Genomic DNA, 19,517 nt, shown 5'->3' with positions numbered 1-19,517 from the left:
TTAGCCTTAGTCAATACTATAATGGAAAAAACTAAAGAATACACGCCCAAATCGAACAAGCTAGCCTTTTTATGAAACTTATTGTTAAAAGCCCTGGGCACCATAAATAGAGCGAAACGTACAACACAGTAATGCGATGGTTAGTTATTACAAGGCAGTGAGTCCAAGAGACGACCGACCACCGATTCAGTATCAGTCCCGCCCACTCCGCCTCGATTTCCACATCCACATCCATCCACAGGCCACATATCCCTACTCATGGCAGTCAACGCTCGAGAGACGTGATGCAAAAGATGGATTCCCCACAAGAAGAAACTGTGCGAATATAAAAATATCGGGGAAAAAGATAAATTAAGGAGATTTCTGAAAATCATCGCCAATAATTTGGAGCATTGTGATAGATAGAGGGCAAGAGCAAGAGCAAGAGCAAGAAGAACAGTTCGACAGACTTTCATATCGGTAGGCTCTCATTGTCTGCCAATTTCAATCATTGATTTGGGGGAGAAAGTGAAGGGCAGTAGGTAGGTGCCAGAGGAGAGTTGGTGCGAGTTGGTCTGTTGAGCAGGGGGGGTTCTTGAAGTTGATGGTTTTGTGAGAGGAAATTAAATGGGGAGGAATTACTCGGTGAACCCGAAGGATTACGAGCTTCACGAAGAGGTGGGCCATGGTGCGAGCGCGACTGTTTACAGGGCGATCCATTTGCCGTCTAAGGAAGAGGTGGCGGTCAAGTGCCTGGATCTCGATCGATGCAATAGCAATCTGGTGAGTTCGGAAAATTTTCCCATTTCTTCCATTTTGGTTGTGGTTTTACTTGGTTGTCAGTGATGCTCGTGCTCTGATTGTTTTTGACTTTTAATTCTTGAGGGTTTTAGTTTACCATTTCTGGAGAGGTTAAGGAATTGTCTGGGAAACTGATTGAGCAACGATGGATGTTTATTCTGATTCTCTGTTGATTTCATATCTAAATGTCGAAGATCGATGAGGTAACGGTAGTGTTGAATCTGTAGAAGCTTATAATCACTAAACTCCAGGAGTTCTGTGATGTACTTTCTAGGTAAATGTAAAAACAACCCCGCAGAGGTAATGTAGTCCACGGATAAATTTAAACCAGAAAGAAGGAATAAATCTTGTATTCTATCAATTCAAGGCTGGTGATGCAGACCAAGTAAATAGTGTGCTAAACTAGTCAATGATCTGCCAAGGGAGTTAGTAAGCCACCTAACGGCTAGCAAGACTCTTTGTTTGTTCCAATGACAATGAGCTAGGTTGAATTAGAATGCAGGACTACACTTGCCCAGATGAAGATCAAGTGGAATTTCTTGTACTAAATCTACAATCAATGGAAAGTTAACTTGGAAAAAGGGAGTGCCAAGGGCGTTGCTCATTGCCAAGAACTAGGGAGCATGTTTCTTGCTTCACTTGTTTTAAGTTGAGTTACTTGGGGCTACGGTTGTGGGTCAACTGTCTTTCTTTTTGTAATTAAAGTCCTTATAAAGCAATTTGCTCTGAAGATTGAATACTTGGCTTTTTTCAATTAACATTAGTTCAAATCTTGAGCATTCTGATTATCATTTGCCAACCTAATATTCTCTCATCAACGCTGTCAATATAACCTTCCTATTGTTTAGGTTTTCTTTTTTACTTTAAATGTTAGAAGCATCCTTGGCCAGGGGAGTTAAATTAGCCATAAATAAGCTAAGGAGACGCATTAGTCTGATCACCATTTAATGGCCTAAGCTGAGACCAATTTAATCCTTTCTGTGCTAGTTAACCTTAGTTTGTGTGGCTATGCTCTTCTGCATCCTAATATTTGAGATCCATAGGATGGTCCATGCCATCACAATTAGAATCAGCTTTAGCATTTGTTATATCTGCATTAAAAGTATTGTCTTGCTTCTGTCATTTTCCATAATTTTTTGGACATATTTCATAATTCAAAGTCCTTGGAATGACAAGCAAATGAGAAAATATAATGCGAACCATTGATTTTAATGATACATCTGCACAAATCTAAAGAATATAATTGGAGAGATAGTGATTGGCAAACAAGAAATATGAGTTTTTAATATCTTCTTGATCAACTCAAACAAATTCAAATTAGAACCAACTAATATGTTCAGTCATAGAGCAAAATAGATGAATGTATTTATTGTAAGAAATACTTGAAAAGTTGTTGAAAAAGGTGTATTAAATCCACTATTCATCCCATTTTTTCCCCCAAAAAACATCAAATCAAATACCTATTTTTCATTTTTTATATTATACTAAAAATTAATTTTACATTCAAAACATCACATCAACACCTATTTATATTACATCATACAACTATTCAAATTCAAAATTTTTACTATTCAAATCCCAACTCAAAATCCAAACCCCCAAACAAACACACCCTAAGCAGATTCCCTCAATATGAATTTAAAAAAATTTCATTTGTAGTATCCTATTGGAATACGTATAATTATAATTTGTTAGGTTTGTTCTCAAATACAGTCAAGTTTCGTGGAACTTAAATTATCTATCGATGCATTGAATTGTTTTTTTGGAAATTATTTGAAATTTGGTAATGATTATGTGTGACAATTCAAATCTTATTATAATTTTATGAAATAAATAACTCGCCTTGTGGAATGTGTAAATATGAAGAAGTGAGAAGAGTAAAAACAAAGGTGGCATAGGGATTTTGGGTTATGATGTTCTAAAATTAAAATGTTCAGTTTGGAAAAATTATTCCTATTCAGTTTCTCAGCCTGTGGAGTATAATGATATCTCAATAGAAATTAGCAAACAACAAAGATGACTTTGCTTGCTTTTAAAGCACTTAATTGCACTGTTTCTCTTTGCAGGATGATATACGCAGGGAGGCTCAAACAATGAACTTAATCGATCATCCTAATGTGATAAAAGCGTTTTGTTCATTTGTTGTTGATAGAGATCTTTGGGTGGTCATGCCTTACATGGATGAGGGTTCGTGTCTGCATCTCATGAAGGCAGCATATCCCGATGGACTTGAAGAGCCTGCCATCGGGTCTATCTTGAAAGAAACTCTGAAGGCTTTGGAGTATCTCCATCAACAGGGCCATATCCACCGTGATGTGAAGGTTGGCTACACTGCAGTGTCGAATCAGCTTGAACATGTTCAAAAATAAACTATGCTGTGTGGATCTGAATAAACAGTGGATTACTCATAATAACTGTGCCATTTTGCAGGCTGGAAATATATTAATGGATAGTAGTGGTGAGGTGAAGCTTGCTGATTTTGGTGTTTCAACTTGTATGTTTGACAGAGGTGATAGACGGCGCTCAAGGAATACCTTTGTAGGAACTCCATGCTGGTATTGAGTTTTACTATTTTTCATGCTCTTTTTATAATGTAAAATATATAAATATTCAAAAATTTATTCATACACTAAAAGCTGTTATTGGATTCCGTGGTTTTTTTATTGTATAGGATGGCACCAGAAGTATTGCAGCCAGGAACTGGATATGATTTCAAGTAGGTTTTGTTTGATCATCTTGTTCTATCTCATAAGCTATGTCACTATGTTCTTCTTGCTGCCTCCATTAATGTTGGGAACCTTTTACAGAGTAGCTGTACTTGCATCTGTGAATTTACGGATTACTGTCTTTTTTATTCTTTATTTTCAACATTTGCATTTAATGTTTTCAGGCTTTTAGAGACCATGCTAAGATACTGTTAACTTGTAAGTTAGATCTATAGTTCACAAAGTTTACTATCCCTGTTTATAAAACTAAAAGTCGACTATTTTCACTCTGTTTTAGTGATTTAAATATTCATATGGGTAAAAGGTAATCTCATAAGTCATAATTAAAATAATTGTGGAGTTCTTGGCATAAAAAGTTGAGTAACCTATCCCTGCCGTACTCTGCTCACCCCATGGCTGAAGCTCCCTTATGTGTGTTAATGTTCAATTTGTTTGTGGATAACCCATTGGCATTATACCTCAATTTGTAGGGCTGACATTTGGTCTTTTGGAATAACTGCGCTTGAATTGGCTCATGGACATGCACCATTCTCAAAGTATCCTCCAATGAAGGTATACATATATACGCTAAGCTTGGCATTGGTTTTGTGGAGATAACCATGACAGCACTTTATATCACCCACTTTCCTTTTATAGGTTCTATTAATGACATTACAAAGTGCTCCTCCAGGGCTTGATTATGAGCGTGATAAAAAGTTCTCCAAGGTATGAGTATTTCAATTCGCAGATAAAGTCTATATGGACTACACATTCTTCTTAACAATTCCATTTACTTCATTTGAACAGTCTTTTAAGGAAGTGGTTGCAATGTGCTTGGTGAAAGATCAAACAAAGAGACCAACTGCTGAGAAGTTGTTGAAACATTCCTTTTTTAGGAATGCCAAGCTGCCTCAGCTTTGTGTGAAGAAACTGTTTACTAACTTGCCACCACTGTGGAAGCGTGTGAAGGATCTTCAGGTTGGCTAAATTGATACTAAGTAGTTGGTTCCAAAATGTTATCCTTTCTTATATATGTATTTTATTATGCTATTTTTACTGCAGCTCAAAGATGCTGAACAACTCGCTTTAAAGAAAATGCCTTCAGCTGAACAAGAAGCTTTATCTCAAGTATGCAGCTTTACTGCAATTTATTATTTTCTTCCATCGAATACTGAATGTTTGTGATAAGCAATGTAGCTATGATGTTTTTGTCTCACCTATGTCTGTTGAATCTTTCTCTAAGTTTGGATTTTAGGATCTGCTGCATGCTAGAATTGTGCTAGCCACTTAAAGTTTGGTTTAGATCACCCTCCCCCTCTTGCTTGTGATGTGTTACATGGGTTTTTTCTGTCTGTCAGAGTGAATACCAGCGAGGAGTAAGTGCTTGGAACTTTGATGTTGAAGATTTGAAGTTCCAGGCATCTTTGGTATGTGCTTCACAAGAAAGACTTTTCATATGTTCAGCACATTCTTTTCATGGTACAAAACTGTGTAAATGGTGCATTTAAGCTGCTACTTTTCTTGGCAGCTACAAGAGGAGGATGAAATACAAGAAGTGAAGGATGATGACAGTGATAAAAGTTTCAAGAGCAATAAGGTCATTGTCAATTTCTTCATTCCCAACAGAGTTTGCATGCCTATAAACTGATTTATGTGATTCTGCTATTCTAGAATTTTGTCAGCCTGTTTGATGAAGTGTTTCCTTGTGCTTGTTTGTTTATAGGTTGCATCAAGTTTTGGGGTGAAACCAGGAGCTCCAATCAATAATCCCATCAGGTTATTTTTATTTATACATCTTTTTTACTCGCTGGTTTTTGCGTGAACATTTAGAAATTTAGTTTATATTTGTAAGCTTATATGATAACTTTTATATGTTTGAGATTATGGAAATTAGATTTGCCCAAATTACTCAGCTCTTTAGAAAAAGGTTAAGTGATAACTTCAATCAACTTAATTTTCGGCAATATGATTCGCATAATCACCATTGCTAACATCTTAAAACATAACAGGGTTTTATCTTGTACTTCAGTTGAAGAATTTATTATTATAATAAAGCTCTAGCATTTTGTTGGTACAGAAGTTCTTAAATAAATGTCATTAGCTAGACACCTTAGTTTTGATTTACTTTCTTCCATCTATGCTCCATGCAAGTTTGAGTTGATCATGACTGGACTGGTATAAATTATTCATTCAAAGCATTTCGTGTTACATGCTCCCAACCATGCGAATTTCCATTTTACCGAGAAAAATCAAGCACTAATGAGGTTCCTGCTATTGACAGCCCTGCCCAGAAGGAAAAGATATCTGAGAGTGATTTAATTGAACCTGACAATCAGGGAAATACTGGAATCAGCAGGAACACATCAAAGGCTCAGCTCTCACCGCCAGTAGCAGAGAAGGATGGAGCACAAACCAAGGGAAGGGTTCTGACTGGGAAACCTAGTCGAACTCAAAGCGGACCACTTACGCCCGGTACTGTGCTAAGTCATTCACAGTCAGAAAGAGCACGCAACTTCGAAAGGTTTATTGCAATTCATTGATCCCTTATCTGTAATCATGTCTCTGATATCATAGATGATGAAAATGGTAAAAAAAATTCTTAGTCCTGCTAGAAAATGGTAAGTGTCACACCTATGATACGACTTTCCAAAATTAATATTGCCATGACATTACAGATCCTTAGAGGGAAGATTTTGGTTAGCTTGTTGTGTTCTTGTGGTTTAAGTGGTAGACTAGAGTCATTGGGATTCTTTTTCTGTTCTTTTTTTTGCACTCTTTTACTAGTACAACTGTCTTTGTATATCTATGCCTGCAGTAAGTACTTTACCTTGAAGGTTCATTGAGGCTCTACAAATAATTTATCAGGTATGAGATTGAAAATCAGCAACTGGCAGAAAGGCCTCTGGGAGTACGAAGAGTGCCCAGTTTTAGTGGTCCTTTAAACCTTCCAACTCGGGCTTCAGCTAATAGTTTGTCTGCTCCAATAAAATCTTCTGGAGGTGAATTGAGACTTTGATATTTCTTTCAATCACTATGGCACTGAGTACAGAAAAATCCCTAAACTTTTAATTTTCTAGGGTTTAAAGATTCTTTGGAGGACAAATCTAAACCCAATTTAGTACAAATTAAAGGGAGGTTCTCGGTAACATCAGAAAATGTGGACCTTGTAAAGGTATTGCTGCATCTTTATAGTAATTTATTTTGTTTGATGTCTGTTGCTAACTTATATGTGTATACCAGGACTTCCCAGTATCCACATCTTCTCGAAGAATTTCTTCGGTAAGGAGGAACTAACCATGATCACTTGAAAAACAGATTCGGGAGTTGTTTCTATCTGTCCTTACTCCCCACTATATATTCTTGCAGGGGTTTCCACTGATGAAGTCTGCCAGCACTGGCAACTGGCTTCTTGATTCTAAACAAATGGTTTGTAGCCTTCTTCTGTGCAGCACTTTCTGTTTTTCATTGCATTTAAACCTGACAGCTCAGCTGTTTCGCCTGTCTTTGTGATGTTGGTTTTCAGCCTAATGGCCAGCCACCCAAAGAAAATATGCCTACCTCAGTTCTTATGCCACAGCTTCAGAATCTTTTCCATCAAACATCAATCCAACAAGTACGGTATTTTCATAATGGCGTGTAATCCCCTAGGATTTTTTATATTTTATTTTGCCTTGGAGAATACATCAACAAGGCAGTCTTTTTTCTTGTTCTTACTTCTCGCCATCTCAACTGCAGGATATTATCATGAATATATTGAATAGCTTGCAAGTGGGAGATGCTGAAAATGGTGTGTATTGGTATTTAAATGTGATATTTAATTGCTGTACAATCCCCCAGATTTGTTGGGTTTACGATTCTTGTCCTGTCTCAGCTTCGCAGAATGGGAAATTACCACCTCTTCCGCTTGGTTCAGAAAACAATGGCAGTGTTAGTACTTTGCTTCCTCAACACTAACCCAGTCAATCATTGTAGTGTTGTTTCATTTCATTGAAATCATTCCTCATGCACAGGCCGAGTTGATCTTTTCCGAAAGAGAACGTATGCTGCTCATGAAAATTTCTGAACTTCAAGAAAGGCAAGTCATCAAGAACCCGGGTGACTAAATCATCCATTTTTTATACACCGACTTAACAAGCCGTGTTTATACTTCTCTATATTCTTCTCACCGCTTGCAGGACAGTTGCCTTACAGGATGAAATAACATTAGAAAAAGTAAAATACATGGAAGTAAGTTATCCAGGATACTGATTGCACATTGTTACCATCTCTGGTTTCATGAAAAACCGATGCCATATTTACTTTCCTCTCGCCCTTGTGTTTATACATTTCATTTGCTCTCGGCAGTTGCAACAGCAACTGAATACAGCATCTGGTGGCCGATTTGATGGAGAGACGGGAGATTCATGATTTTCAACATCTTCTTCTTATGTGTAAAATGACAGTACCTGTTTGTAGGTTCAGGTAAGAGCATTACATACACTACATGCAAATCGATTTTCACCATTGGAGACACCCTTGATTATTTATTCACTACCTCTGTTTATATTCCCAGAAATGCAGGGAGAATCAAATTGCCTTGTTCACATTTGTTCATCCGAATCATACCTATCCATCCACTATTTCATAAAACTTGCAACGACAGAATTTGGATCTACCTTACTTTAAGAAGATCATCCGTTGGCTAGCTGACTCGGCGGAGCCGATCCCAATCAGCTCCTTGTACAGATGATGGTGGTCCTCTGTAAACTCTTTGATGAAATTGAAAGCCATAAAGCCAAACCACTGGGCTGGCTTCGTTTTGTTTGTACACTAGAGATCACATATATATATATACATACACATACACACACAATATGGTTGTGTTGATCTTAGTAACTTTGAAACTGTCACAATGTGAATAGAGATATTTAGTGACAAGCCTCAGAATGATAATCATTATCTAGTGGGGTTCTGTGGATTATATCTGTGTTTGTTTCTGTAATGTGGCTTTGGGATGTTCAAAACTTCGAATGGCAAGGAATGATTTTCGTATAGTATTTCTTTCGAATTTATTGAAATTGAAGGCAGTGCAAAAGTAGAGAACATTAAGCCCTACGGAGAAAATGTTGCGGCCGTTTTCGAGAGCAGTTTTCGGCAGCCGCCGTGCCCTCGCCGCCTCCAAGCAGGATTGCAATGGCCGATTCGGTATTAGTCGGTCGTCGATGTGCTCCGCCGCGGTGAAGCGAGTGGGCACTCATAGTGGCAGCTTCCACTGCGACGAAGCTCTCGGCTGCTTCATGATTCGCCTCACGGGGAAGTTCTCCGATGCTCGTGTCGTCCGCACCCGCGATCCCAAGGTCGTGTTGTAATGCTGCTTTCGTGCTCGGCTTCGTAAGTTTGCTATTTTGGTGTTCGTGAATGCAGGCGATGTGTTCGATGAAATGCGTGTTGCGCTGTGTGTTAGGTGCTGGAATCGGTTGATGCGGTGCTGGATGTGGGAGGGGTTTACGATCACGCCAGGGACCGGTACGACCACCATCAGAAGGGTTTTGAAGAGGTTTTCGGGCATGGATTTAATACCAAGCTCAGTAGCGCAGGTCTTGTCTACAAGGTAATATGTAAAATTCAAACAGTTCATCTTCAAAGCTGCAGTCTAGATTTTGCAGCTTATTGTTTATTCTTGTATGCTTGTTTTTTGAGCAGCATTTTGGAAAGGAGATCATAGCTAAGGAGCTTCAAGCCGATGAAGACCATCCAGATGTGCACAGATTGTTTCTTGCTGTTTATAAGAACTTCATGGAGGTTTTCTGCAGCAATTTTCAACATCAAAGCCTCTCTTTTCCCCACGTCCTGCATTCTTTCTAAGTTATTTAACAGACACTTGTGGATGATGACAGGCCATCGACGCCATTGACAACGGAATAAACCAGTACGACACTAAAAGGCCACCAAGATATGTAAATAATACCGATTTATCTTCTCGACTTGGTAAACTTAACTTAGATTGGATGGATCCTGATCAATCAGCTGAGAAGGAAGATGAAGCCTTCCAACGTGCAATGTCTCTGGCTGGCAAGGAGTTTTTGGATGTGAGTTTTCTCTAACACATTCTTTCAGTTTCTTCGATAATTCATGATTCTAGCTTTCTATCTAAGGTCTGGCTTCATCTAGAAAGGCAGCAGCTATAAACATGGTGGCTAGTTCTTACAGAAATTAAGTTCTTCCTTCAACAGAGCGTCTGGTACCACGCAAGATCATGGCTACCGGCTAGGTCAGTTGTGAAGAAATGTCTTGAGGAGAGGCTCAACATCGATCCGAGCGGGGAAATCATGGTCTTGGATACATTTTGCCCGGTGAGCAAATTTTCAAACATCGAAAATCCATTTCATTCTTAAGCAACTCTCAATACCCCATAAAGATGTTTCCCATATTACAAACCTTTAGTCCTTCACCAAGATCAACTCGTTTCATTGTCTGCAGTGGAAAGTTCTTCTGTTTGAGCTTGAGGAAGAAATGAAAATCAACCCGCCTATTAAATATGTAATTTATCAGGTAGTTAATTGGATTTTCATACTCATCTCCTAGTGATCCAAATCCATTATACTTTGTCATCATATTTCCTGCAATACACATCACATCAAGTGGAAATGGTTTATAGGATGAACGAAGCAAGCGGTGGCGAGTTCAGGCGATGACAGTAGCACCAGACAGATTTGAGAGCCGCAAAGCACTTCCTGCTCGGTGGCGTGGCTTGACAGATGACGAGCTATCTAAGGAGTCGGCTATCCCCGGAGGTGTTTTTGTGCATATGAGTGGCTTTATAGGTGGAAATCAGACATACAAGGGCACGCTCGCAATGGCGAAAGCTGCTCTTAAGCTCTAACCACAAGAAGCAGCAATCCCAACTATTAGAGAATGAGATTCTTCGATCAAGAAAGGGGACATGTAAACAGGCTATTCACTATTTTTTGTGACAAAAGATTCCAAACTGAGACAAGGAAAGAAAAAGCTCGACAATTCATTTCTTCTTTCTACCTCATTAGTGTATCAAAAATCAGGTTTTAAAGAAAAACTTGCTGAACTCAATGCGGAGTTAGTGCAAAGCAAATTTAACTCACCGTATCTCCAGCTGCAGTCAACCCTTTGGCTTCCGACGGATAGGAAGCTGTCGGTCCGGTCGAATCTGTAAATTGGTTCCCCAATGTCTTGGTTTCGCCTTCAACAAAGGGGTTCCTAGATGAAGTAGCAGGACGATCCACTTCCATAGCAGTTGTTCTGGGAGGTGATGGGGGCTGCACTTCGACAGCAGGGTAGGCTGCCTTAAATCTGGCTCGAAGACCTTCGTCTACCAAGCGAACTCCTTGCAACTGATTACCCAGGGATAACCACCTAACGACCAAGAAAGATCCTTAGATGTTATATAAGATCCTTAGATGGCACAATGCAGCTCAGTTCCGACACTTATGAATAATCGAAATTAAAGAATCAGAAAAATGAGCCTACAAGTGCAGCCACAACTATTCCATAATTGTCCACCAATAAAAACTTCAAGTTCAATGCTCTAGGCAATAAAAACTACTAACATATTATACCAATGAGTTTAATATCTTCAATACCGATATTTTCTATGATTGTAAACAAAAAGATGAACAATAGTTGAGCAAACATACCCAGCTTGTACATTGTGCATTCTCGCAAACAGCTCCAACTTTCTTGTTCTTGGACTTACCCTCTCCAGCATGGCATACATCTATTATATACACCATATATCTATTTTAGGCATATATCATGTGGAGGAAGAAGCCATTGCATTCAAAATCGTAATACTGGGATGAGCCAGAAGAATACAGTTTGCATCTCTCACATAAATAGGAACAATCCTCACAGTGATTGGTATTTAAATACCCATTTCAGGCGTTGGAATTGAGATAATGTCCATCGCCACTTCAAGAACAGTTTAAATAAAAAATTTCCTGTCAAGGAAAAATACCCTTTCTATAGATTAAGAGATTTTTATTTTAATTTTTTGACAACACCAATCCCACTCTTCATGTTTTGGATGTCATAAAAAATAATTCCGTTTATTTTTTAAAGTAAAATATTACTTTTTCTACTTTTTCTTTACTATAAAAAGGGATCGTTTCTATTTTTTACCCATTTCTTTTAAAATCCGTGCCCAGTCAAATGGGCATAAGTTTCGATGACGAAGGTAGTATTAGATTTCAAAACTAAAGAAACTTATTGAAACACTTTCAAGAGAAACGATTCAAGCAAATGAAACTCAATGTTCTACCACGTATAGTGAGTACTAACCTCATCTGGTTTTCGACTTGTTTCACGAACCTCAGCAACAATGACATCAGTGTCAATATTTCTATTTACTTCAGGGTTACCCTTTACTCCAACAAGGCAATGTTCCTTGCTGTGGTTAAGCCAATGGCCTGTGCGACCTGTTCTTATGATCCGCTGAAGTTGATTAGTCTTTACCCAGATTATCTCCTCTACACGCTTGTACCCCCAAAGTTCCAAACTGAACAAGCATAAAATTCAAACAAAACCAGATGAGAACTGACATCTTCAGTGGAAAAAAAAAAAAAATTATAAAGTGTACAACTGCAATCTGCAAGAGTACCAACATGGTGATCTCAGAAATTGAGTTTTGCATGACACACATCCTCCCGCGAATGGTTGTAGATACAATTATTGATTCAGAAACAGCATACGGATTTAGCAAATATTTTAACTGTATCTGTCTCATGTAGTCAATTTCCAGGATATAAGAGAACTCGTAGCCACTTTGATTTAAACAAACTATCGTGTACTTCATTTACAATTCATAGAAACAAAAATAATCAATCAGAGAATGAAATAAGAAGCCAACCAGAGAAATGTAAAACTTCCAACAAGATGAAACAAAAAAGGAGGCATACCATTCACGGCCAAGTTCCATTGCACGCCCAGTAACCCAGAGAAATATCAGACCATCAGTCTGTAATGCAGGGACATTTAGTGTCCGCATTTCGTCATCAGCCATGGTTCCATAAGGCAATTCCATATGTATATCCCAGGGAGGATCAGCCATTATGACCCCGAATTGTCCTAATATATCCATTCTGAAATTCCGTATGTCACAATTAATCCACTGCGGCTCTCCAAGCTCTACTTCTGAGCAGTAGTGAGCACTCTGAGGCTTTAATGGCCTGGGGATATTACCTTGTCCCATCATCATAGATGATACATCAGGAGTTGAGTCAAGCTCGTAGTGGACATACTTGCATGTCTATAATTGATTCATGAATCAATATCTTTTATTTCCAAATGCATCAAATATAACAATAGAAATAACAAAATGATGAATATACCTTCATGTGACGGCACGTGTCAAGAAATGAACAATCCCCCAAATTAACATCAGTATGTGCAGCAATTATTCGTCGAAAATGAACCTAAAAAAATTGCAATGATTGCTCAGACACATGACAACAGGTGGTGATTCCAAATCTTCATAGCCCGAGAGAATATAAATCAGAGAAAATAACAATCAAAGACAATTCTGCAAATAATAGATAGCAGAGTGTACATTATGAATTTGTCTTCATAAATACGAGAAGCTATCTTCCTGATAGCTCATCAAAATAGACACAGAATCTGGCATATACTAACCTTCTCACAAGCAATGAAGGAACTGTTTTGCCGTTGGCAATCTTCTTTGGTCAGTGCCGAGCAGTATTCTTTCACTTGAGAACCACCTTTACTTTTAAACTGATACGAAATTATATATTAGAACAAACAATAGACAGAAAGTAATAAGAGGTCTAGTTCAGTAAGAACATCAATATCAGCAATGTTTTGATCTAACATCAGCAGGGTATACAAAACGATTAAGAGCACCAACAGTGGATAAAATCAGGCTCAATTTCTATGAAAGAAACATACTTTAGCAGCCACTGCAGTTTCTCTAGCAGTAGGCCGGTGGATAAGATCCAAAAGCTCCTCTCCTGTCTTCGACTTCTGCTGTTCCATAAAGCTCTTCTTTTGTAATAAGACCATAAGATCCTTCATCTCATCCTCTTCCGATTTTGGCTTCAATGAAAGGGCATTCGCCCCTCCACCTTGAAGCCCAATTGGAGCTGCCGGAGACTGCCTATGCATTGGAGGCGGCACCCCCACACCTCTTGGAACCCCTATCATCCCCGCCCCTCTCGGCCCCATACCCCTAGGCCCTGACATCATTGGTCCTCCCATCCACATGTCCGGCATCCCCCTTCCAACTCCAAATACGCCGGCACCACCAATTATACCTTCCCCACTCTTCCCAACTTCACTAATCCTGTTTCCATCATTCGAACCCCCCTCATTCAACTGCTTAGTTTCGGGCAGCTCTTTCAAAAGCCTAGTTCTATCAATGTTCATCACCATTACTGTGGACTTCCCACTCACCAGAAACTCATCCAACTCCACTCCACCATGATCCTCCGCCATTGCCCTCAACGCCATCTCCACTGCAAGCATTGCTCCTGCCTCCCCACCCAACTCCCTCAAGGCGGCTTTTTCAGCTGCTGTAGCCGACGAATCATTCTCCAACTTTCTCAACACCGCGGGCGAATCTATTGGACGGAAAGGCACCCTCTCTAGCAAACACACGGCCACCATCGACCTAACGACCGAAAGCGGCCCACCGCTTTCCTCAATCAAAGCCCTCTCATTCTCTCTGGGCGAAGGCTTCGAGACGAGAGCAGCAGGTATTTTCGGATTCTCTGGCGGCAACTTATGGATATTGGATTTCCCCAAAACAGGCTTGGAAGGGAGGATTTCAGCAAGGGGAGAAAAGGGTTTACCGTTAATAGCCGAAATTGCTTTTAGAGAGAGGTCTAGAGAGGAAACGAGGTCCGGGACGAAGTTCTGGAGAGAGGCGATTAGGTCCAACTGCGTCGTGTGGAGGGTGTCGATCCGGGTTTCAAGCTGCTGCCGCATCTCCTTTATTGCAGAAGTTGAATTCTCATTCCCATCGGTAGATTGACCCTCCATCCCCTTTTCACGAATCTTTACCTTTAGACAGATTATCTTTAACAAGTTCTTGAATTCCTCGATCCTTGAGATATCCTCGCGATCCGCTGTATTAAGGGTTCAGGCGAGGTTTTGCGCCATCTCATGACAGAACCGGAGAGAATGAAATCTTGAATCAAGAACCCGCAGGATCCGTGGAGGGTGGGACAGCACATATATATACTACTACTAAAATCAATTACTGAAACCCAATAATTTATTTGCAATAATTAATAGTAAATTATTTATTTATTCACACTGAAGAAGATAAAAATTATAGTCGTACTCATACGAAGTAAAATGAATAGAACAAGAACAACTGGATTGAATTGCTTTTGTTCTTGACAAACACAAACATAATAATACTGAGGATAACAAGCAAAAGCAATCATCTAAAAATCATAATCTTTTCTATTCACTAGGACACGACTGGGCAGCCATCGACGAAAACATTGTTGGCCGTAGGGCAGGAAGCATAAGGGCATCCATCAAGATCATTCCCCCACCAATCAATCCCAATGTTCTCCACTCCCAAGCAGAGGTACAGCAGAACTCCCATGAACGCCAGCCCTGCGTCCAGCGCTCCCGACAGGACGTAGTTGTGCCGCTGCCACAAGTCCGGCCTGTACTTGAACACCACATATCCCGACAGGAATCCCACTATGATCCACGTCGTGTAGTTCACAGCCGTCGCCGGAGGCATGTTCCCGCACGCCCCTATCAGCACCGGCATGTTGATCAGCCTGATCCATTCTTGATTCGGGAAGGCCCTCGTCGCCGCCCACACCATCACCGGAGCCACCGCTCCCCCGAGGAAGAACCAGTTCACCATCGTGTACGTCCCCTGGTCTCCGAAGATCTTGCGGGGGCCGATCAGGCCCCATATCACCGACGCATCGTAGAAGACATGGTCGCCGGGGCACGTCCAGACATCGGAGTACGATTGGCACATGTCCGGGATGGACTCCATTAGCCACCACGCTGTCCCTAAGTAGACCAAGGCGGCTATCAGAGTTCCGACGACCTGCGCCATGAACATCATCCGTGGAGGGATTTTCATGTAGTGTCCGAGCTTGAAGTCTTGGAGGAATGTGATGGCCTGTTGCATGCTTATGTATCCGTAGACCTTGAAGCACATGTTCGCGACGGGGTACCCGGGGTAGATGTATCCGATTATGTATTCGGTGATGATGTTCAACCCCGGCGACTGCAGGTAGTAGTTTTGTCGAAAACTAATTTTATACCTCCCAATCTTGTAATGAACACAATGTTAGCGAGTAATTGCCTACCTGGTTTGTGATGGCGGTGATGATGCCGATGGGGAGGGTGAAGAAAATGGCGATGGTGCAGGCGAGTATGACGCCCCACCATGGCAGCTGAAGCTGTTCTTTGTAGTATTCGCAGGCGAAGATGGTGAGGGCAATGTTCGCGACGAGAATGCACCAGAACCACCACTCGGGAACTTGTCGATACTTGCTCATCAGCTTAGTGTGTATATCCATTTTCTTCTCTTTGAAGCTCGACCTGCTCAGCTCCCATATTTCTCTGCAATTCCATTCGAGACATCATATGTATATGTATAATGTTATATTAGTTCATATGTAACAACGCCACTACCTACCTTCCGTGGAACAGGAACACGTGCATAAGCGTGGCTGTGAGCGAGGCGAATCCGACGCCATAAGTCATGGCAAAGAACGTGCTGAGATGAAGGGGGCCTTCGCGCTCGTAAGCCTTTGTGTCGAGGTGGAAATGTGAGTCAATTATGGCGGAGATATTGTATTCCTGTCCGGAAGTGGTGAAGAGGCCGTCTGAAAATATCGGGAATGTCTTGGCGTCGTAGAAATCGAGCCAGTAGCTGAGGGGTGTGATGACATACATGACAATGAAGAACCCTGCAGCGACATTAGCCGTGGCGAACCACGGGCTCGCCAGGGGGCTCCCGAGATAGGATGAAATGGTGGACCAGTCGAGGCCAACTGCACCAATGCCAAGGCCACGGAGGCCAGAGCCGAGCTGTTGGGCGAGGACCGACTTGGGAAAGATCCAACAGATCCATGAGAGTGAGGTTAGCATCTGGAATAAGTAGCCGGGGAAAATATAGTAGGCGAAGCTGCAAACGAATGCGATGAGGAAGAACTGCGTTCGTGTGACGCCGCCCTTGGGCCGCTCTTCTTTCTCGTGAAGAACCCTGTTGCATTACATCGACAACATGTTCAAAGATTCAACAAACCAACGGTTGTCAAATTCATGTTCATCTATAGCTTAAATCCAAGTAAAGATGTCCTGTATGTGTTAATATGTGTTAATTTCATGACAAGAAATTGGGAACTGTAACAAACAAACAAAAGTGTTCTGTCTTGTCCTGTCCCTACCATAAGGCAAGTGGATGGGAGCAAATTATAGGTATCGAAATATGATGATGGGATTCTCTTGGTCCACGATCGATTGATTATGGTAATAGGGATTAACAGATTCTTGCAAACTTGCCTGAACAGTGAGACCTGGACTAAATTGGAAGGCCACCACATGGCTGCAGGTTCCACCAAGTACCTTCTGAAAATCCCAGCCCATCCGAATCCAAGAACCTAAAGTAGTCCAAAACTTGAATCAAATCGAATCGAATGAAATCAATTATTCTTACAAGAATTACTAATTAATTAGTTCATTGATAACAACCACGCAGACAGGCAGGTAGGAGCCTGTCTGCCTGTATCTTCTTCTACCTGTGTTGTAATGATGACAATGAGGGAGACGAAGAAGCTAATGTGCTTCTGGTAGAAGATCTTGACGGCGGTGACGACGTGGATGGCGTAGACGGTGCCTGCCCCGGAATTGGCGAAGATGGTGATGAGGACATGCTCCTTGACATTGAAGGGCCCTGGATTCAGATTGAATTCCCACCTCGAACCTTTGAGGAAGACGCGGCTGGGGAGCTTGGCGGCCATAAGCTGCCCCAGCGGGACCACCGCAATCTGCGCGGAGATGGCGGTGATGGAGAGCGGCTCCGTCCGGTACCAGAAGAACTGGTTCAGGAACGACAGGAGGACGCACGACAACACGCCCAGGAACCACATTCTGAAGGTCAGCACCGGCAGGGATGGATCGTCGGTTGTCGGCACCGTCAGGGCAACCTCCCTGATCGGAGAATTCTCGCCGGGATCGGCGTTGACCTCGCCGGATCCTGAACTGGACGGGCTCTCATCTTTACCTTCATCTTCTTCCCTGAAGTTCTTCCGCACTACTACTGCAAGTCAACAAAATTAAATTTAATTAAAGAGCTAGCTCAGTTCAAGAGTTCGAAACACATACAATATGTGTAAATTTATGGTAAAGATGGAATCTTTTGGACGAAGAGGATTACTTACGTAGAGGGTCTGTGATTTGATCTGAGGAATGATACTCCATAGATGGGCAGGTTGCTTGCTTTCTGGATGAGCTATTGGAATAAATAAGCTCGGCTGTAATTATTACATTGATTGGTAGATATACGTAGACTTCGACGTGCTTAAAAAAAAACAAAAAGAAAATAATACATGTTACTGCATTATCGGCTGCTGCAATAAATTAAGAAGATAAGTGAGTAGTGAGATTAATCTGATTCACAAATTGGTTGAATGGCAGGTGGGGTGTGGACAAAGGTTTGCACATCATAAGTTTTGTAGTGAATGAACACATGCAGTAATCTTGGAATTGGGATCTTTGTCCAGATTCATTATTGTTTTGTAAAGATTCCAATTTACATGAAATAATAGAGCCACTTCGAGCATTTTAACACCGGGAATATTTTTCCAATTGATGATGTCACAAAGGAAGATATTTCTGGCTGTCATTTTTGGTTTGGTGGTCACATGAGATCCATTCGAGCAAGCCACCACATTTTCAAAGGGAAAGATCTTGACAACATAAAAATGTTGAACTAAATAATATATTTAATCCATGGTCAATTATATTATTATATACTGTTTTTACTTTTCGTATTATTATAACTAATATGGTACTGAGATTGGCAATAATACATGTATTTTTTTATATAGTTGATTAGAATCAATGGATTCTTGTATGGAGCTAACATAGATGAACATTATACTCTTACAAGAACACCCGAATCTCTTTGATCCAATTGTGGAAACAAAAGGTCGCAACTGAATATGATAGTGAGAGGGGATTTCAGCTAAAAGTACATGTTGGTTTCCAAAGAATTTTTTCTTCTTTTGGTTTCTAAAGTTGCAACTGTCTATCTATAAACTCAACCAGAAATTCAGTTGATCAATCTGAGGAAACAACAACAAGATTCAAACAGAACAATTCAAACAACAAAATGAAGTCAAACTTCAACAAGAACTTTAAAGAAAAGATACTTTCTTCTTCATTAGCCACTTCTTCTTGGCATTTTGAAGTGAAGCCTCTTTCATATCCACAAGTTCATGTCGACAGCATCGATACTGCACCTCAACTGTCTCAATTATGTTCTCAGTTATGATGCCGGGACGAATAGTTTCTGTTTGAATTACTTTCCAAGAGATTTTCATTTTGAACCATAGCAGAGCCCTGAAGAAACCTCTCTGTTCTGTACTTCTCTTCAAGCTACATCATACTTTTCTACTTTCAGGACAAAGTTATTTATCTCATTACATCTATGACTTTCAAGAGCCGAAACTGAAGTTTCAACAGCTATCTGACAGCCTCTTGTAAGAAGGTTCAAGTTCCATGATAGGATGAACACGATAGTAATTCTTGGGGTGTTGAGGGAGAAAGAATGGATCATTCAAGAGCTCAGCAGCACTTAACCTCTCAGACGCAGGAACCAAACACTTTTCAATAAAGTCGTCTCACTTATTAATTCTAGTATACACATCCCGAAAGAATATATATCCACCAGCTCATTGTATTCCTCACCATAAGCCCAGGTACATTCTTTCAAGCAGAACAATTAACAAAGACGTTTATGGAATAGGTTGCTGCGTAATTGTTGCAAATCCAAAATCTCCAATTTTAACCTCACCG

The 19,517-nt window shown here is 40.6% G+C and overlaps 4 protein-coding genes across 7 annotated transcripts; 2 read left to right on the top strand and 2 right to left on the bottom strand.

The window, feature by feature from the left end:
* Positions 1-76: 76 nt before the first annotated feature.
* Positions 77-8,521, top strand: LOC127240276 (serine/threonine-protein kinase BLUS1-like). Of its 2 annotated transcripts, none has more exons than XM_051258846.1 (23): positions 77-762; positions 2,847-3,101; positions 3,211-3,335; positions 3,452-3,496; positions 3,977-4,058; positions 4,143-4,211; positions 4,293-4,463; positions 4,548-4,613; positions 4,844-4,912; positions 5,014-5,082; positions 5,209-5,261; positions 5,767-6,006; positions 6,351-6,484; positions 6,572-6,657; positions 6,726-6,764; positions 6,852-6,911; positions 7,009-7,098; positions 7,221-7,272; positions 7,357-7,412; positions 7,496-7,560; positions 7,661-7,712; positions 7,830-7,946; positions 8,038-8,521. In XM_051258846.1, exons 1-22 carry the CDS (start codon positions 607-609, stop codon positions 7,890-7,892), a joined length of 2,097 nt encoding a protein of 698 aa, XP_051114803.1. In that variant the 5' UTR covers positions 77-606; the 3' UTR covers positions 7,893-7,946; positions 8,038-8,521. The 2 variants fall into 2 exon arrangements, with proteins under 2 accessions (XP_051114803.1, XP_051114802.1); XM_051258845.1 differs by having other exon boundaries at positions 6,563-6,657.
* A 66-nt stretch (positions 8,522-8,587) lies between these two features.
* LOC127240278 (uncharacterized) lies at positions 8,588-10,347 on the top strand. Of its 2 annotated transcripts, none has more exons than XM_051258848.1 (7): positions 8,588-8,821; positions 8,929-9,075; positions 9,168-9,266; positions 9,362-9,553; positions 9,698-9,817; positions 9,945-10,016; positions 10,123-10,347. In XM_051258848.1, the coding sequence occupies exons 1-7, from the start codon at positions 8,588-8,590 to the stop codon at positions 10,345-10,347; spliced, it is 1,089 nt and encodes a 362-aa protein (XP_051114805.1). The 2 variants fall into 2 exon arrangements, with proteins under 2 accessions (XP_051114805.1, XP_051114807.1); XM_051258850.1 differs by having other exon boundaries at positions 8,663-8,855.
* On the bottom strand, positions 10,214-14,660 carry LOC127240274 (N6-adenosine-methyltransferase MT-A70-like). Of its 2 annotated transcripts, none has more exons than XM_051258843.1 (8): positions 13,401-14,660; positions 13,128-13,226; positions 12,827-12,910; positions 12,395-12,744; positions 11,778-11,994; positions 11,135-11,214; positions 10,583-10,853; positions 10,214-10,343 (listed from the first exon to the last, which is right to left on the bottom strand). In XM_051258843.1, the coding sequence occupies exons 1-8, from the start codon at positions 14,490-14,492 to the stop codon at positions 10,296-10,298; spliced, it is 2,241 nt and encodes a 746-aa protein (XP_051114800.1). In that variant the 5' UTR covers positions 14,493-14,660; the 3' UTR covers positions 10,214-10,295. The 2 variants fall into 2 exon arrangements, with proteins under 2 accessions (XP_051114800.1, XP_051114801.1); XM_051258844.1 differs by having other exon boundaries at positions 10,229-10,369.
* Positions 14,661-14,773: 113 nt separating this feature from the next.
* On the bottom strand, positions 14,774-18,037 carry LOC127240273 (oligopeptide transporter 7). Its single transcript, XM_051258842.1, has 6 exons — positions 17,879-18,037; positions 17,237-17,757; positions 17,001-17,098; positions 16,132-16,701; positions 15,800-16,055; positions 14,774-15,717 (listed from the first exon to the last, which is right to left on the bottom strand). The coding sequence occupies exons 1-6, from the start codon at positions 17,916-17,918 to the stop codon at positions 14,929-14,931; spliced, it is 2,274 nt and encodes a 757-aa protein (XP_051114799.1). The 5' UTR covers positions 17,919-18,037; the 3' UTR covers positions 14,774-14,928.
* Positions 18,038-19,517: the final 1,480 nt, after the last annotated feature.

This window comes from Andrographis paniculata, unplaced genomic scaffold (genome assembly GCF_009805555.1).
Source record: "Andrographis paniculata isolate CXL003 unplaced genomic scaffold, ASM980555v1 Contig79END, whole genome shotgun sequence".
NCBI classification, from domain to species: domain Eukaryota; kingdom Viridiplantae; phylum Streptophyta; class Magnoliopsida; order Lamiales; family Acanthaceae; genus Andrographis; species Andrographis paniculata.
The sequence above is the reverse complement of the archived record's forward strand: the minus strand, read 5'-3'. Positions and strand labels throughout refer to the sequence as shown.

What these genes read in the sequence shown, in the direction of transcription:
- LOC127240276 (XM_051258845.1), top strand. Translation starts at nt 607, where the DNA reads ATGGGGAGGAATTACTCGGTGAACCCGAAGGATTACGAGCTTCACGAA. An exon ending in ATCGATGCAATAGCAATCTG is followed by an intron (nt 763 to 2,846) that starts GTGAGTTCGGAA and finishes TTCTCTTTGCAG; the next exon opens with GATGATATACGCAGGGAGGC. An exon ending in AACAAGAAGCTTTATCTCAA is followed by an intron (nt 4,614 to 4,843) that starts GTATGCAGCTTT and finishes TCTGTCTGTCAG; the next exon opens with AGTGAATACCAGCGAGGAGT.
- LOC127240273 (XM_051258842.1), bottom strand. Translation starts at nt 17,918, where the DNA reads ATGGAGTATCATTCCTCAGATCAAATCACAGACCCTCTAC. An exon ending in TCAAATCACAGACCCTCTAC is followed by an intron (nt 17,758 to 17,878) that starts GTAAGTAATCCT and finishes GTTGACTTGCAG; the next exon opens with TAGTAGTGCGGAAGAACTTC. An exon ending in TTGTCATCATTACAACACAG is followed by an intron (nt 17,099 to 17,236) that starts GTAGAAGAAGAT and finishes GGACTACTTTAG; the next exon opens with GTTCTTGGATTCGGATGGGC.
- LOC127240278 (XM_051258848.1), top strand. Translation starts at nt 8,588, where the DNA reads ATGTTGCGGCCGTTTTCGAGAGCAGTTTTCGGCAGCCGCCGTGCCCTC. An exon ending in TTTATAAGAACTTCATGGAG is followed by an intron (nt 9,267 to 9,361) that starts GTTTTCTGCAGC and finishes GGATGATGACAG; the next exon opens with GCCATCGACGCCATTGACAA. An exon ending in TCTTGGATACATTTTGCCCG is followed by an intron (nt 9,818 to 9,944) that starts GTGAGCAAATTT and finishes CATTGTCTGCAG; the next exon opens with TGGAAAGTTCTTCTGTTTGA.
- LOC127240274 (XM_051258843.1), bottom strand. Translation starts at nt 14,492, where the DNA reads ATGGAGGGTCAATCTACCGATGGGAATGAGAATTCAACTTCTGCAATA. An exon ending in CAAGTCGAAAACCAGATGAG is followed by an intron (nt 11,215 to 11,777) that starts GTTAGTACTCAC and finishes TGTATATAATAG; the next exon opens with ATGTATGCCATGCTGGAGAG. An exon ending in TGACTGCAGCTGGAGATACG is followed by an intron (nt 10,344 to 10,582) that starts GTGAGTTAAATT and finishes TCTTGTGGTTAG; the next exon opens with AGCTTAAGAGCAGCTTTCGC.